The sequence below is a fragment of the Seriola aureovittata genome, chromosome 17 (genome assembly GCF_021018895.1).
Source record: "Seriola aureovittata isolate HTS-2021-v1 ecotype China chromosome 17, ASM2101889v1, whole genome shotgun sequence".
NCBI classification, from domain to species: Eukaryota; Metazoa; Chordata; class Actinopteri; order Carangiformes; family Carangidae; genus Seriola; species Seriola aureovittata.
Window position 1 is genome coordinate 2,131,815 of NC_079380.1, and position 15,949 is coordinate 2,147,763.

The 15,949-nt window shown below is 44.2% G+C and overlaps 1 protein-coding gene across 3 annotated transcripts in view; it reads left to right on the plus strand.

The window, feature by feature from the left end:
- Nucleotides 1–14,498, plus strand: part of abat (4-aminobutyrate aminotransferase) — a 35,164-nt gene extending 20,666 nt beyond the window's left edge. For all 3 annotated transcript variants that reach the window (XM_056400651.1, XM_056400653.1, XM_056400652.1), the window contains 11 exons: nt 3,919–3,968; nt 5,244–5,324; nt 5,467–5,559; nt 6,376–6,438; nt 6,562–6,625; nt 7,657–7,805; nt 8,371–8,508; nt 9,455–9,622; nt 10,679–10,825; nt 10,976–11,087; nt 11,822–14,498. In XM_056400651.1, the coding sequence (XP_056256626.1) occupies nt 3,919–3,968; nt 5,244–5,324; nt 5,467–5,559; nt 6,376–6,438; nt 6,562–6,625; nt 7,657–7,805; nt 8,371–8,508; nt 9,455–9,622; nt 10,679–10,825; nt 10,976–11,087; nt 11,822–11,943 (1,187 nt within the window). In that variant the 3' untranslated portion in view covers nt 11,944–14,498. The remainder of the gene's footprint in view (nt 1–3,918; nt 3,969–5,243; nt 5,325–5,466; nt 5,560–6,375; nt 6,439–6,561; nt 6,626–7,656; nt 7,806–8,370; nt 8,509–9,454; nt 9,623–10,678; nt 10,826–10,975; nt 11,088–11,821) is intronic.
- The last annotated feature ends 1,451 nt before the right edge of the window (nt 14,499–15,949 follow it).

Consider the following 15,949-nt stretch of genomic DNA (forward strand, 5'->3'; position numbering starts at 1 on the left):
GTCTGTGATGGTGTTGCTGGTGCAGGTTTTGTGAGTGTCCTGAAAGGATGGTGTGTGTGTGTGTGTGTGTGGGGGGGGCAATGACCTTCGCTCCTGTTCCCATCGCCCCCTGCAGGGCCACACGGCCAGAGGAGCCAAACTAAGCAGTAATGCAGCTCTTCAGGATTCTTTGTATAGAGCCTGTATGTGGTGAGAGTTGGGGGAGGGGGCTGAGACGCTGTTGAGCTTTCTTGGCTGTGGAGGTGGAGCTGAATTACGTGCCATATGAACCCTCAGATATGTGGTGCTATGATCCATCTGTGCTGCAGAGTCACTGATCAGTTTGTTCCATCTGAAGTCAGTGATCATCTTTTCCTTTTTCAACGTTCAGAGACGTTCAGATCATCCTCCTCTCATCTCTGAACGCAGCCCACAGACGTGATGGTGTTTGCAGAGCTGAGTTCAGCAGACCAGTCATGGGTCATCAGGGTGGAGAGCACTGCACCCTGGGGGCCGTGGTTCTGATGGTGTTGGTCAGAATCAGAATCACGGATGCTCTGGAGTCTCCTCAGTGCTGGACAGAAGTCATGATTTTATTTTACACACTTTAATAAGTGCAGATGGTCTGAAAGAAAACCCAGCATGCACTGGTTTAACACCGACACCACATGGACAAACCAGTCAGACCACGATCTACCAGTACTCTATGGACCTCTACCACAGACAGCAGGGTTATGTGACTGACAGAGGCAGCTGCAGGTTGGTTAGCCTCACTAGCTCTGCAGCTAATATTACAGTCAGAAGGTAATTAGAGCCGGTGGAGACGCTAGCCTGGTTACATCTGCTGTTGTAGAGTCTTGACATGTTTGTACTGTGCAGAGGAGAGTTAGCATGCTGCTACCCTTCCATTAAGATCTGGATCATGCTCTGTGCCCTCAGAGTAAATCATGCATCAGCATATTTTACAGACTCTAACACTGTCCAGCAGAAAAGAGAACTCCTACAGCTTCCTGTGTCTGTCCTGCCAAATAAGATCTTTCACAATAAAATAACTCAAGGTTTGGAAAATGCTCTAATTCTTATTTATAGTAGACATCCAGTCACTCTGTGGTGCAGAGACAAACCATGTGTGGTGAATATTATTTAATAAGTCAGTGGTCTCAGCTCCAGGCCTCGGGCCTCTCTGACAGAGGGTTCGTTGTAGCCAGGAACTCACACACTTCATTAATTCAGTAGTTAAAAGCCCTGAAAACTGTTCAGTCACAACACTTCACTTCTCAGAAAGATAGTAGATCCATTTCAGACCTCAGCAGGTCCAGCATTTCATTCCGTGTAATTCAGTTTACTCAGCTTTAATGGTTCCTGTCGAGGCTCAGTTTCTTGTCTGGTTTTTCTACAACAACAAGGATTTCAAGGATTTCTGAAACATCTCATTTGACAACTGATGCTCTTTAATGTTGGTAAATCAGAAAGTCCTGTGAAGTGCACGTGTCACATCTCCTCTGTGTGTTTGTGTGAAACGTTGCTTTGGTGCATTCACATAAAGGAAGAAGGAGAAGTGCAGCACATGCAGCTTCCTCAGACTCAAACAAAGCTCAAAACACTTCCTGGATCTGACCCTGACCTCATGACTGGGACCAGCATGTTTCAGATCATGTAGAGATGATATGAAAGAGGGAACATCAGCCCCTTTCACACAGAGATCTGTTACACTGCTGTTAAGAAGACGCCTCACTATCCTGCCTGTGCGTGTTGGCGTTCAGGAATCAGAGGTGTGACGCGTCTGTCCCACCATGATGGCTCTGTGGAAACCTCCACCGCTGACTTTTGTTCGTACCGTTCATACAGAAGAGAGAGGAGGCAGTGTTGCCTCTGAGTTGACAGCACTCATAAGGTCCATAAATGTCAGAAACGTGAAGTACTTGCAGGGTAAACAGCTGCAAAGGAAATGATGCTGGTAGAAATGGGGCTGAAGAGGTGAATGTGAATATGTGGCTCTCAGTGACTGAGGCAACGAAAGGCCTGTTGTGATTTCTGTATTTCTCACAATATCCTGACTGCTGCATACTTGACCCACATCCAATCTATCATCCTTATCCTTAACATCATTATGTCTGTGTACATTTTTGTCAAAGTGGAAACATTTCAAAGATTTCACAACAAAAAAAAAAAGAGAGAGTAGGAGGAGAGGCCCAACATTCCTGCCTTGAACAGATTGTATAAAAGAGGCCTGTGTGTGTGTGTGTGTGTGTGTGTGTGTGTGTGTGTGTGTGTGTGTGTGTGTCACTGTGGTGGAGGTCTCCAGGGTTTGTGGACTAGAGCTTTGCCCTGCAGCATTCAAATGACATGGAAAACAGAAGGAGTAAAAAGCCCTCACTTCCTGTTCTCTCTCTCTGGTGAAAGTGTGTGTGTGTGTGTGTGTGTGTGTGTGTGTGCCTGTGTGTGTGCGTGCATGCGTGCGTGTGTGTTCATTTCCGTAAACTAATGACAAAGAGAAAGCTGTAGAAAAGAAAAACTCATCACCAGAGGAGCTGGAGTTAAAGGATCAGTCCCATGTTTTATCAGGCATGATTTTAGATTTTAGTTTTTAAGGGTCAGCCAAGGAAAACTCTTCTGAGGCACTGAACTTTATTTGACACGTGGATGAAAGGCTGTGTGCTACATTACTGGCTTTCACCTCACTGGTTATTTTTATTTTTGGACATGTCTTGGTATGAAATAGAGCAGAGTCAGCAGATTGCACAACGAGTGTGTTAAAATCTGTGTGAAACCATGTTTCTCAGTGTCACACATGTAGTGGTGAACGTGCTGTCATTCCTCATGTTGGATTATTTACCTGTTCATCAATCTTAATACCCAACCGTTCAGGTTCAGGTTCGGGTTTGGGTTCGGGTTCAGGTTCGAGAGAGATCTCAGTGTTGGAATTAAGAACATGTAGGAACAGACAAGTGGCAGCTGCACTGCTCCTCACTGCCCTCTGCTGGCTGGAAGAGGAACAGCACTGCTCTTTATGTAAGACGGCCGCATCAGTTTAGGTAAGACTCAAGATTCAAAGCTTTATTGTGCTCAGAAGACACTGAGGGTCCACAGACCACCCACAGCCACAGACTCATTCAGGTCTTATACTTCAGTACCCTGACCTACGGCACTAAACAGATGGAAGTGTCCTACTCAATAATAGTATTTACCCAGACAACCACAGTTTCAGATCCTGACATTGTGAATATGACAGTGAATCAGATATAAAGAAATAAAGTGAAAACAACAGCTTGAGCTATTAAAGACTCAGCAATCTCCAGAGCCTCTAACTGTTCTGTCACAGCTCAGAGAGAAAACAAAGACCCTCTGAATTTACCTGAACTGCGCTTGATCATAGTCCAGGTACCAGAGGAGCTGAGTCTCTCTGGTCTATTTTAGCTCTTAAACAGACATGAACGCTGCCATAATCACACTGCTGCTGAAATCAGGATCCACAATCCTCACCGTCCTCACTGTCCTCACCATCATCACCATCATCACCATCATCACCTTCCTCACCATCCTCACTGTCCTCACTGTCCTCACCATCATCACCATCCTCACCATCCTCACAGTCCTCACCGTCCACCAGCCTCTTATTATTTTTACCTAACTGTGATTTTACTGTCTGAATATGTTTATTTACTTTTATAGAAAATCACTTTGTGTTGCAGAAAAACATCATCATCATCATTATTATTATAACATGTCTATAGCTTGTTTTATGAAGCCAGTTTTCGTCACGACTGATGCTTGTTCAGCTTTTGCCCCAGTTTAAAGACCTTGATATCTAAACCCTACTTTAGTTCAGGTTCCATAAATGAGGAACCTCCTTAGTTCTCATAGGATATTTAATATGATGACTGTAGTGTTCATGATGTGGCTCACAGTTTAAAATATGTTTCCATCCTCCTTCCTCAGGCTACAACCACCCTGCTCTCCTCAAGCTGATGTCCAACCCCAACAATCTGGTAGGTCATCATCACTTATGTCATCAGCTACAGTGACAGTCTGCGTGGTTCTGCCTGGTTCTGCCTGGTTCTGCGTGACATGGCCTATACTAGTCCAGTAACACGTTCACAGCAGAGTGTAGAATGTGTTTGACCATCATGAAACCTTGCTGCTTCATCTAACCTATGAAGGGACACTCTGTAATGTAAACATAATGAAATCCTTAGCCCCCACGCTCCTGTTGTTTGTGTTGCTATGCAACATCTAGCCGAAGAGGCAGAGCTCAGCAGGAGTTTTATAACGTCACTGTTCACTGTGTCGGTCAGAAGAGCAGAGAGCAGCGATGGAAAATGGAGCTGAGCAGTTGGACGTGGATTTTAAAAGTCTTCATTTTCCCAGAATTCATTGTACCACAGCCTGGCTTCAGATAGTCATGAATTTAACTGCTTTTTGCAACGGATGAATTTAGACGTCTATATCTAAGACACAGTGAAAGTCTGTCTTTGTGGAACCAGCCCCGGGAGTGGCAGCAGTGTAAGTCACACACATGGGAGAGCAGTGAAGAACAGGGACGTAGATATTCAGGTTCTCAGCCCCTAGAATGTGAATGATCTGCAGTAAGCACATGGTTCTCACTGATGTGCTTATACATGCTGTATGTTCTATACAGGAGAGTAGAGCACTGTCCTGAGGAGACACTGACGTGGTCCGCAGGAAACAAACTGTTTACCTGAGACATCTTTTAACAGCTTCAGTTGTCTTCTCTGTTTCATGTAAATCACAGTCATGCTTTTGCTTTACTTGAAGTTGATTGTGTTGTAGTGTTAGGGTTACTTTGAGGGAACTTCTTAAAATTTGGCACAAAAATTCATTAGGACTCAAAGATGAACTGATTAGAATTGAAATGGTTAAAGGTCAAAGGTCACTGTGACCTCATATAACTCATATTTACTCAAATGTCTATAGGGATAAAATTAATTTTTTAAATCCAAAAGGCCAATGGTCAACTTCACTGTGACATCATAATGTTCTGCAAAAACATCTCTAGCTATTATTCAACACTGTAACTCAGGAAGGAGAGACTGTGGCCGTATGACTGACTGGTGGAGGAAACAACCACGTGGAGGTGATTCTAGTTTTTAATGAAAGTTTTACTTGTGCTCTGTTGACCGAGTTGAACGTGTGTGTGTGTGTGTGTGTGTGTGTGTGTGTGTGTGTGTGTGTGTGTGTGTGTGTGTGTTTGTGTGTGTGTATTCATGAATTCATTTGTGTGTATTTGTGTGTCTTCCTCTCAGAGCACATTTGTGAACAGACCTGCTCTGGGAATCCTGCCACCTGAGAACTTTCCAGACAAGCTCACTGAAAGTCTTCTCTCGGTTAGTAACACACACACACACACACACACACACACACACACACACACACACACACACAGTTGAGAGTTGAGATGATGGAGTTAACTCTGTTATTGATCTGATTGTTGGGTACTACACTCCCCCTCCTCCTCCCTCCTCTCAGGTGGCCCCCAGCGGGATGACTCGTGTTCAGACCATGGCCTGTGGCTCCTGCTCCAATGAGAACGCCTACAAAGCCATGTTCATCTGGTACAGGGTGAGTGTTACCTAGTTAACAGGTACAGGGTGAGTGTTACCTAGTTAACAGGGTGAGTAAGTAACTGAGAGATCAACAAGAAGCAGCAACAGAACATCTCAGACAAACTCTACATCTGTTAAAAGATGAGCTCACGTAACATCGTCAGGAGCTGAGGACGAAGACGTGACGTCGACCTGACTCTCCGTCGGCCATCTTTAGGAACAGTAACGTTCAGCTCCAGGATTCATATGGACAGTCAACAGTTCCATCTTCACTACAAAAACTGAACAGTGTTTTAGTGAACCAGGGAACCTGCTAATGCTATTGCTAATGCTAATGCTAGCGAGAAGAGGGACAGTGACTCCACTGACCTAACCAAAGCCACACCTGTAACCGTGGTAACCGTACACTACAAAGATGGCTGCAGCTACTGCCTCAAAATGAAAGATGAAAGACAAACGTTAGTTACTATATATATCCATATTTCATTGATCTAAACGATACTCTGATGTCTGAAAAATAATTACATTTTAATAATTACATTTTAATCTGGTCAAAAAATAAATCAGGTTCTAAAATGAACCTGCAGGTCCAGCTCCAACAAGACTAAACAACATTTCCCTTAATGCAGCTGGAGCACCAACACACAACATACATAAGAGAATGTTCAGCTGACAACCTGAGCTTCTTATCCTTTATGTCCTAACTGGTACCTGTTACATAGAGTATGGACTTATTTTATAGATGTGTTCATCGTTGTGCTTGTGTGAATTGTGGATGTGAATGAAGCGTCCTCTTTGTGAGTCCTCACTGTGTGTTTGTCTTTTTGTGTAGAACAAGGAGCGAGGACACAACACACCGTCTGAGGAGGATGTCAGCAGCTGCATGATCAACCAGGTGAGGGAGACAAATCTCACTACACAGCACAGCATTCTGGGATGTGCCTGACATCATACTGAATATTTTCATCTTCCTCTCTCTCTCTCTCTCTCTCTGTCTCTCTCTCTCTCTCCCTCTCAGGCTCCAGGTTGTCCAGACCTCAGTATTTTATCTTTCATGGGAGGTTTCCATGGAAGAACACTGGGTATGTTCAACATAAACCACTACCTGTTCTAGATTATAAATATAACATGAGCACAGCAGCTCTTTCCATAACAGTCCTGTTGAACTGAGCCCGAGTGAAGCTGTTTCATGACAGAGGCTCATGTTTGCAAACTGTTCACCGGCTGAGGCTCGGGCTCCCGGGCTGAGCTGCTGGGTGCACTGGCTGTGGAGAGAGAGATTGAGCTGTCCACTTGTGATCAGATCACCCGAGACAGATGTTAATACCAGGTGTGCACAGGTGTGAACAGGGCCTCAGTCCTGACACACACACTCACAAAGCTCCTGAGTCTCACACTTTGATGAGTTAAAGCCTGATTCGTTCACATGAAGCAGCAGCATGGAGTCTCCACTGCTTCTGCTGCATCTCATACTGTGTGTGTGTGTGTGTGTGTGTGTGTGTGTGTGTGTGTGTACATGATGTGATGCAGCACAGATGATCATTGCAGTGACTGTTTCAGCTTCATGTGTTTGTATATCGCTAGATTAACTTGTGCTGTCGGGCTCTGGTGTGAACACAGTGTCTGTTCTGTAAAGACAGCAGCTGCACTGACCTTATAAAGTCAAGGTTTGAAGTATCAGCTGATGAAGAAGCTCATTTCTTCCTCTGACTGGGACCTGGAGAGGAGGAGGAGGGAAAAGTCAGAGTGACTGAAGTCAATGATCCAGTCAGACACATTAGACCTGCTCATTTCTTCATTCTCTGGGGAAAATAAATTGAAATGATGTAACAGAAACGTGCACGCAACTCAGTCTCACACTACCTAAAATATCATCATTTATCAACTCTAAACACAGAAATCCAATATATTTAGCAGAATAATGTAAGCTCAAAGTCCCCTTGTAGCTTGGTCAGAGCTTTCAACCACAGGTCTGGGTCTTCATTAAGCGTAAGGAGTCTTGAGTGGACAGCGGTACAGCTAAAACATTGAGTGGTGAACAGCCACTGAAACTGTGAGGCTGAGGGATCGATGTGTACATTCATGGCTAACACAGTGCCGTTGCTTTGTTCAGGTTGCTTGGCAACGACACACTCCAAAGCAATCCACAAGCTGGATGTGCCGTCATTCGATTGGCCGATCGCCCCGTTCCCCAGACTGCAGTACCCCCTGGAGGAGTTCACCAGAGAGAACGCACAGGAGGAGGCTCGCTGTCTGGAGGAGGTGAGCTGTGTGTGTGCGTGTGTTTGTGTGCGCGCGTGTGTGTGTGTGGGTGTGTGTGTGTAGCAGCTGTTGCTTATTGTGTTTTCAGTAACATACCTCCACCTGACAAGCTCACCTGTACACACCTGATGTGAAGCTGCTTTATTCAGTGTTTGTACTGGATTTAATCACCAGGTCCATTTCTTCAGCTCAAGGTTAAAATCCTCCTGAACGATGAACACTGAAGGAATCCGAACAACTCCCATGATCCTTCGCTACTTCACAATTTCACCAAACTCTGTCTTTTGTCATTGTTGTGATTCAGAGGCAGAAGTTACATAATCTGCATTTCAAGTCATAAGACAAGAAGACATTTGTTTACTAAGGAAGTACACACACAGATACACAAGATCACATTTGCCATGTATTAAGATAACTGAGTGTTTGTGTGTGTGTGTGTGTGTGCTTGTGTGTGCGTGTGTGTGTGTGCTTGTGTGTGTCTGTGTGTGTGTGTGTGTGTGTGTGTGTGTGTGTGTGTGTGTGTGTGTGTGTGTGTGTGTGCGTGCGTGCGTGCGTGCGTTCTCAGGTGGAGGACCTGATCGTGAAGTGGAGGCAGAAGGGGAAGCCTGTAGCAGGGATTGTAATTGAGCCGATCCAGGCTGAGGGTGGAGATAACCACGCCTCCCCAAACTTCTTCAAGACTCTCCGCAACATCGCACGCAAGGTACCAGTTATCACCATGGCAACAGGTCCTTTAAACAGACTTAGCCCGTGTGAATGAGCTGTGCTTGGATAATCAGTACTGATGCTGGGCTGCATCATGTGACTGCGAGGACAGTAGTAAATAGCAATAGTAGCAGTACTAGTGTTGTATTGTAGAGAGTCTCACTGACAGTAGAACTCTTCTCTGACTTTGTGCAGGTTTTTCTACCTCTACAGTCTTTTATGTAACTGTTTTGCAGGTTTGCTGCTGTGAATTCACTGGTCTTGTTTTGTCTTTCTGTCACTTTGCACTTTTAGTTCAAGCCTTTATTTTTCTTGTTAAATGTTATATGAGGAAAAAGCAAGTTTATTTCTACAGCACTGTTCAGACACGAGGCAATTCAAAGAGCTTGGAAATACATGAACAATAGAACATTGAGATGAGGTTAAAATAGCGTTTAAAAACAATAAAAACAAAATATGTAAATATATAATATCAGGTAGAAACTTAGGACAGTATTTTAACAAGAATGTAGAAATAAAAGACATTAACAACAAGCAAACGCACAAGATTAAAAAGATGTGATGTATGTGATTTATTAGTGAGCTGCAGTAATAATATAATATATATATGAATAATATATATGTTCTGTAGTAAAATGGTAGTCTTATACATTTTGATCCTACCAGACATGAAGACGTGTGCATCAGTTAGAATGTGCTGTATACTTGGTGTGAACAAACCCTGTATAAATTTGCTCAAGTCAAATTCATGCTGCTGGGACGCCTAAAGGTTCTGGTGCAGGTCTACCGTCCATCGTTGTGGACTTGAGAATAGACAAGGGTGTGGTCTGGTCCTGAGTCAGTATGAAGACTTGCCTACAGTGTCAATGAGTGAAACACTAGTTGGACTCATGATCTGTCTGCCTCGTCTACCATGTCTCAGCCTGTTAACCTTTTGTCTCCAGCATGGCTGTGCTTTCCACGTGGACGAGGTCCAGACCGGAGGGGGGACCACAGGGAAGTTTTGGGCCCATGAGCACTGGGGCATGGATGACCCTGCTGACATCGTGTCCTTCAGCAAGAAGCTTCTGACCGGCGGCTACTACCACAGGGATGAACTACAGGCTGATAAGGTTCAGTTCACATACAGATTTCTCCAGTGAGACTCAGACCTCAGACTGTATTGATCAGTGAAGTGAGGTTTAATGTTTAGGGCTGAAGGTTTCAGGGGGGTGGGGCTATAGCCACCGAACACAGGGTCAATAACATCTAAAATGAGCATCATTGTGCTGAGTCAGAGCAGTAGCTGCTTCCACAGCCTTCAGTCTTTACTGCAGTTTCTTAGAATACAAACAAGCATCAACCTCCGAAGCTGGAAAATGAAGCCAGCACTGAAGAACCAAAAGCTGCAGTTCCTCTAATGACCACTAGAGTCTGGCTCCAACAGTGAGTCAGTCCCCATAGACTCCCATGTTAAAATGTCCAACTTTACAGCAGAAATACATGTGTTCACAGCCTGGTACAAAAACAGTTCTGATCTCTAGAGCTAATTTCCTCCTTCATGACACCTGTTTATATAACTCACCTGTTTACATTCTATTAAGACTTAAAGTTATATAGAATTGAGGGTGTGGCCTCTTTGAGTGACAGGTGGGTGAGTGTATGCTTGCAACAAATCATGAACCAAAGTTTCATCTCCACATACTCCAATCCTCTTTGACCATTTTTGGATTAGCTGGTAGTTAGGGGCGGAGTCAGACACTGCCAAGGTGGTGAAGGTGGAGCAGCTCACTCTCAGCTTCAAATCCACTCTTCAGAAACCTGTGGGTGACGTCACAGAGGCTATGTCTATCTTTAGTCACAGAGTGATGAGAATCCTAAGCAAGAAGTAAGAGGCTCGTTCATCATCATTGGACAGTTTCCTCTGGAGACAAAGAACATCCAGAAGACCAGTGCTGTCTATCTTCAAATCTTCATGTGCTGCTATAAATCCCCTAAAGCTTTTTGTGACTGTCCCTTTAATCAGCTGTGTTCTCATATAATTGATGTGTTTGAACCGTCTGTGACAAAACATGGACTTTACATCACTGCAGTCTCATGCCTCTGTCACTGGACTGTTACTTTAAAAAGGTGTTTATGAGGTGATTGTCATTATTAACAGGTCTCTTTGTGTCTGTTGTCTGTTTCAGGCGTACCGTATCTTCAACACGTGGATGGGAGATCCATCAAAGAACTTGTTCCTGTCTGAGGTTCTCAATGTGATTCGCAGAGAGAACCTCCTGGAGGAGGTGACCCGGTCCGGGAGAACCCTGCTAAATGGTCTCTATGAGCTACAGGTAGTGTGTCTGAGGTTATCTACTGTAGACAGCTGTGATAACTACATACCATGAGAACAGGCTCACTGTAGTTTCCTTGGATCGTGCTTGGTGGGTGTGAATCTGACCTGAATGTGTGTGAACATGAACCTCCTTGTGATTGGTCCTCAGGCTCAGTACCCCGGCATCCTGAGCCGCGCTCGAGGTCAGGGGACCTTCTGTGCCATCGATGTCTGTGATGATGCAACACGCACCAGCATCTTAGTGAAGGCCAGAGACAAAGGTATGAAGGACATGACCGTCCGCTCATGTTGATGTCCCACAGTTCAGTTCAGAGTATGGCCCTGCAGGTTAGCTGCTGCACTGGGAATACACTGAGCATGACACACTGACGGCCCCTCTCTTCCTCTGGATCCTGAGTGAAGATGACACTGCTGTAATTAATTGTTAATTATGTTAACTGTGTAAAGGAACAGGTAAGCTTTAAATGGGATTTTAAATGTATCTACAGATGAGGTCTGTCTATTAGTAGACAGCTGCTGAGTGTTAACCTGAGGGACAGCTAATAGACCGACCCCCTCTGGTTCTAGAAGGTTCATGACTAATTAACAACTGAGAACTGGATTTAGGGGCCACAGCTGTTTGTCTGCATTAAAGAACCTCTGATGAAAATCAAGTGTTAAACCATGTTAACGTCCATATGATGTTTTTATATAATTGAAGACATATGAGTGAAATAATCAGTCAACTGGACTCAAGGATGAACTGATTTTGGTGGATAAAGGTCAAAGGTCAGGGTAAGGGTGACCTCACAGAACACTTTTTAGCCATGACTCAAGACTTCACACATCAATTGTGACAAGATTTCACACAAATGGTTCATATTTTATATGACTCCGCCTCGGGGAAAGTATGAACTGAATTAACCTGAGCAAGATGAATTCGCTGAGATGACAGTTGTTTTACCTGCTGACGTCCACGTGAAGGTGGCTGACGGACGGTGTTTGTCTCTAACAGGTGTCCTCCTGGGAGGCTGCGGGGACCGATCCATCCGTTTCCGTCCAGCGCTGGTCTTCAAGGAGTACCACGCCCACATCTTCCTCAACATCTTCAACGACGTGTTGGCCCAGCACAAGTAGATCCTGACCCCGAGGGAACCTGAGTTCATCCAGACAGGGGGAGGGGGGTGGGGGACTCCAGACCGCCAATGCCATGATAAGCACAATCCACACAATAACTCACACAGATGTCACATAAAACCTCCGATCCGAGACCCAGGGGCCAGTTTCTTACAGACAAGGCCAGTCTTCATCCTCATAGCCAGACGTGATAATGGTGATGTCCTCTTACCTGTGCTGCCATTCAGATGCTCCGGCTCACAACAGGGTTCATGTTTCTGTAAGACAAATCTATTAAAATGTCTCCACCTCATATGTAGACTGACTAGACTAGCAGTACTCAGGATGAAGTCATCTAGCACCTTCTGTCTCACACTTTCCTGCCTACATCATTGCTCCCCGGACCGGATGATGTTGATACTCTGATTCTTACTGAAACATCACACGACCACATTTCTCAAAATGTAGCTGATGTTCAGACCACGTCGTGCGACGTCTCTTATTCAGTTTAACCCGTCCAGCCAGCGTCACCTTCAGTTGATACAGCTACTAAGATCAGCTGATGAGGTTTTTTTTTTTTTTTTATTCTTCAATCCGACTTAAAATACCCTGTAAAGCTCTGCTCATCTCATCCAATGTTTCTGGGTCTGGCACAGAAAGATGACGTCCCCATTTTTAATCTGGCCTACGGAGCTCTGAGTAGTTAAGAAGGAGCTGTTAATGCAGACACACACCAGACCTTGTTGAATCACTTCATGAATCTGAGAGTCTGAGGTTCAGAGGTCTGGAACCAGGTTTTTAATGTGGCTCTGTTCCTGGTGCAGGTAGCACAGCATTATATTAATGTAAATAAAATCCCAACTCCTAATGAAACTTAATTCATGTATGCGCTCAGGTTAGGGTCAAAAAAGGTTAAACCGTACACCTGTACAATAAATCGCTGTCCATGTTGAAAATCCTGAGATGAAGGTAACAGAACCACCTGCCCGCTGACTGGACTCACTGCTTTGTGATTGGACTGTCGTCGTCCAATCAGATTCAGGTGTGAAAACAGGGTCAAAGTTCACACTTGTTACCTCATCATCGCAGTGTTGTGAGTGTTACACAGTGTTACGCATCTTTGTGTCTTTGTGTGACCTCACCACTGACATCATCGTCAGATTTTATTCACACAAAGACAAATCTTTTCTGCACGTGCAAACGATTTATTTTACAGGTTTAAATGTTGATTTATAAACGACACATCGTACAAACTCAGAACCTTTTTGACCCTAACCTGAGCCCGTACTCACGTCAGAACAAAGTGTTGCGTACAGTTTCTGTTAGTGCTCATGCTTCATCCCGCCGCCTGTCTGACTGACAGTCCCTGAGCTGATCACAGGAGACTGTGTTTGCTTGGAGGAGGACACACGACCCTGTGTCAGTGATGACTGTGTGTAGGAACACACACACACACAGCTGAGACGCCAGCCTGCATGTGATTTACTGCCGCCCATTAGAGATGTCCCTGTACTTATTATGACTGTTGTGTTGCTCTTCATAGGAATGACTTCTCAGCTTGAAATGTTGTCGCCCAGAAAAATGTGAATCTTATCTGGACCATGAAAATGTCATAGATGATTTAGTGCCTGCATGTTAGTCAGTGTGTGTTTCTTTTCTCTGCTGCTGGCCATCACTAACCTGAACCTGTAACACATTCACTTTACTCTTGAACAAGAGCTTCATATCTAAACTAGTACTACTGCTGACTATGATTTCATATTCAACACAGAGAAATAGTGTTGTTAATAACTAACTAGTAGCCAATCAGGATTGTCACGAGCCTCTTTGGGATACTTAAAACACACTTGGACTAAAGCACAGAACTCTCCTCTCATTACTGCCCCTGACACCACAGGGCGGTGAACTCCCTCAGGAGTTTACAGCAGTGGCTGTTTTTACCCTAACGACCACAAGGGGGCAACAATGAGCCACGTTCTACACCTGAAAACAAACTGAGACATAAAGGTGAGCTTTGTGTTTTACCTGAAGTGTTTTCAGACGGTATGGCTTGGTTATTTATACGTCTGGTTAACTAGAGCAGCTTGCTACCCTGAGTGTCTCTATGGAAACCAGACATAAACCAGCACAGCTCATACAGACATGTTAGGACACAAAGACGCAAATCTTCTGAACATGTTCCATGTTTGTGTTGTAAATCCTGAGGCTGATGTTCTGCTGACTGTGTAGAACACTTCAGAACTCATCGGTGTTTGTGAATGTTCCATGGAGCTTTTAGACAAGTGTTAGGAATGCGTACTACTCCTAGATTTAATGATGATTTAATGAGGTCAGGAGGGTGTCAGGGCTGAGCAATACGACAGTGGTGATGGTGGTGGTGATGATGATGATGATGATGATGACACCAGTGCTCGTCTCCTCGTTGTCAGTCAGTATTACATAGAGTCTGTGATGACCCTCTTTAACTATTTGCACCTGTGATCTGAGGTAGATCATGATTGATGTAATTATTTTAGATGGCTCTAACTGTCGTTGTCCATGTCCTGTGATCAATAAATGAAGTTTTGACTAACTCACCAGAGTTTTTATTTCTTGACTGGAAAAGGATCTTTCATGTTTTTTGGTGACACTGTTGAATGAAAGAAGATTCCTGTAACTGATTAATATTAATTACACAGATAATTAGAAAAGCTCTATTTAAAATCAATAGATATTCATTCACTAGGCTACTGGTTTAATATGAATACATATATAAGCAATAAAAGGCCACCAGTGCATTTATATAATGAAAAACTGGTGTCCTGGCTAATGGGATCTTTGGTAAGAAAACACACATACAGACAGACTGTGTGCGTGCGTTCGTGTGTGTGTGTGTGTGTGCGTGCGTATGTTGTATGCTCACAAACCATTGGATACCGTCTCACAGTGTCAGTGTCCATGTTCCTTCAGAGTCATGTGATCATGTGATGTCTCAGTTCTGTACAGCAGACCTCCATGCTCCTGGATAATATCTAATGTCTTTATTGATTCCTCCAGCCATCCGGTTGTAACTGAAGGACTGTCTGTCCATCACAGCTGGACTGTGTCAGGTCCACTTTCTGTATGTGTGTGAGTGACGAGACGTCCATATTCACCTGATGTGACCCACTGAGCTCCGATAAACCTGACTGGGAGCTGGGTGCTGATGATATCAATAGTTCTGATCCCAGAGGTTTCTGCTCTGGGATTAATTCTCATATTTAAAGCTCGATCTCTAAACTCAGTGATTTGGGGTAAATGTGTAGCTAACAGTAGAGTGTAACTACACCACCACCAGGATCTGATCTAAATAAGACCCAGGTGTTAGGGACTACTTCTCCTGTAGATATAGTCTTCAGTTCTCTGACAGAGACAGAGACTCTCATCTGTGCAGCTTCGGTTTGTGTGCACATGTTCAGCATCTGGAGTTCACCACATTCTTAAAACCACTCAGATGGATATGAATAAATATACCTGATCATTTTCATGTTAAACAGCTGCTGAGTTCATCTTGCAGTGAGATGTGTCCCTGCAGCTCACATCAGTTCAATAACCCACTCTCATTAGTTTGGACTGACAGTGACAGATTATTTCAAAATAAAGGTATTGACTGGATTGAATCTTTTATTATGGTATTTATTTATCATTATGTATGAAAATGTATAAACTGTGGATTCCTCTGTGTGTTTTGTGTCAGTATCAGTATCATATTGATACCAGCCAGGGGGTTTTACATGGTATTGGATCAGAAGCAAAGTAGAGGTTTCTGACACAACTCTCCTGCAACACTTGCAACATATCTGCCTGTGGGGCATCTACAGAGAGTTGGGTTGGAACTACGGTCATGTGGCTTCAGGCCAATCACTGTCTCAGGCTGGTGGGGAATGTCCAATAGAGGACATGGGTGCCACCGTGTTTAGTTCATAGACTGGAGAAGGGTGGTGCTTAAGATTGTACAAAAGGGACATTGTCCCAAAAAGGTTCATCTTAAGTGATCATTTGATGTGAC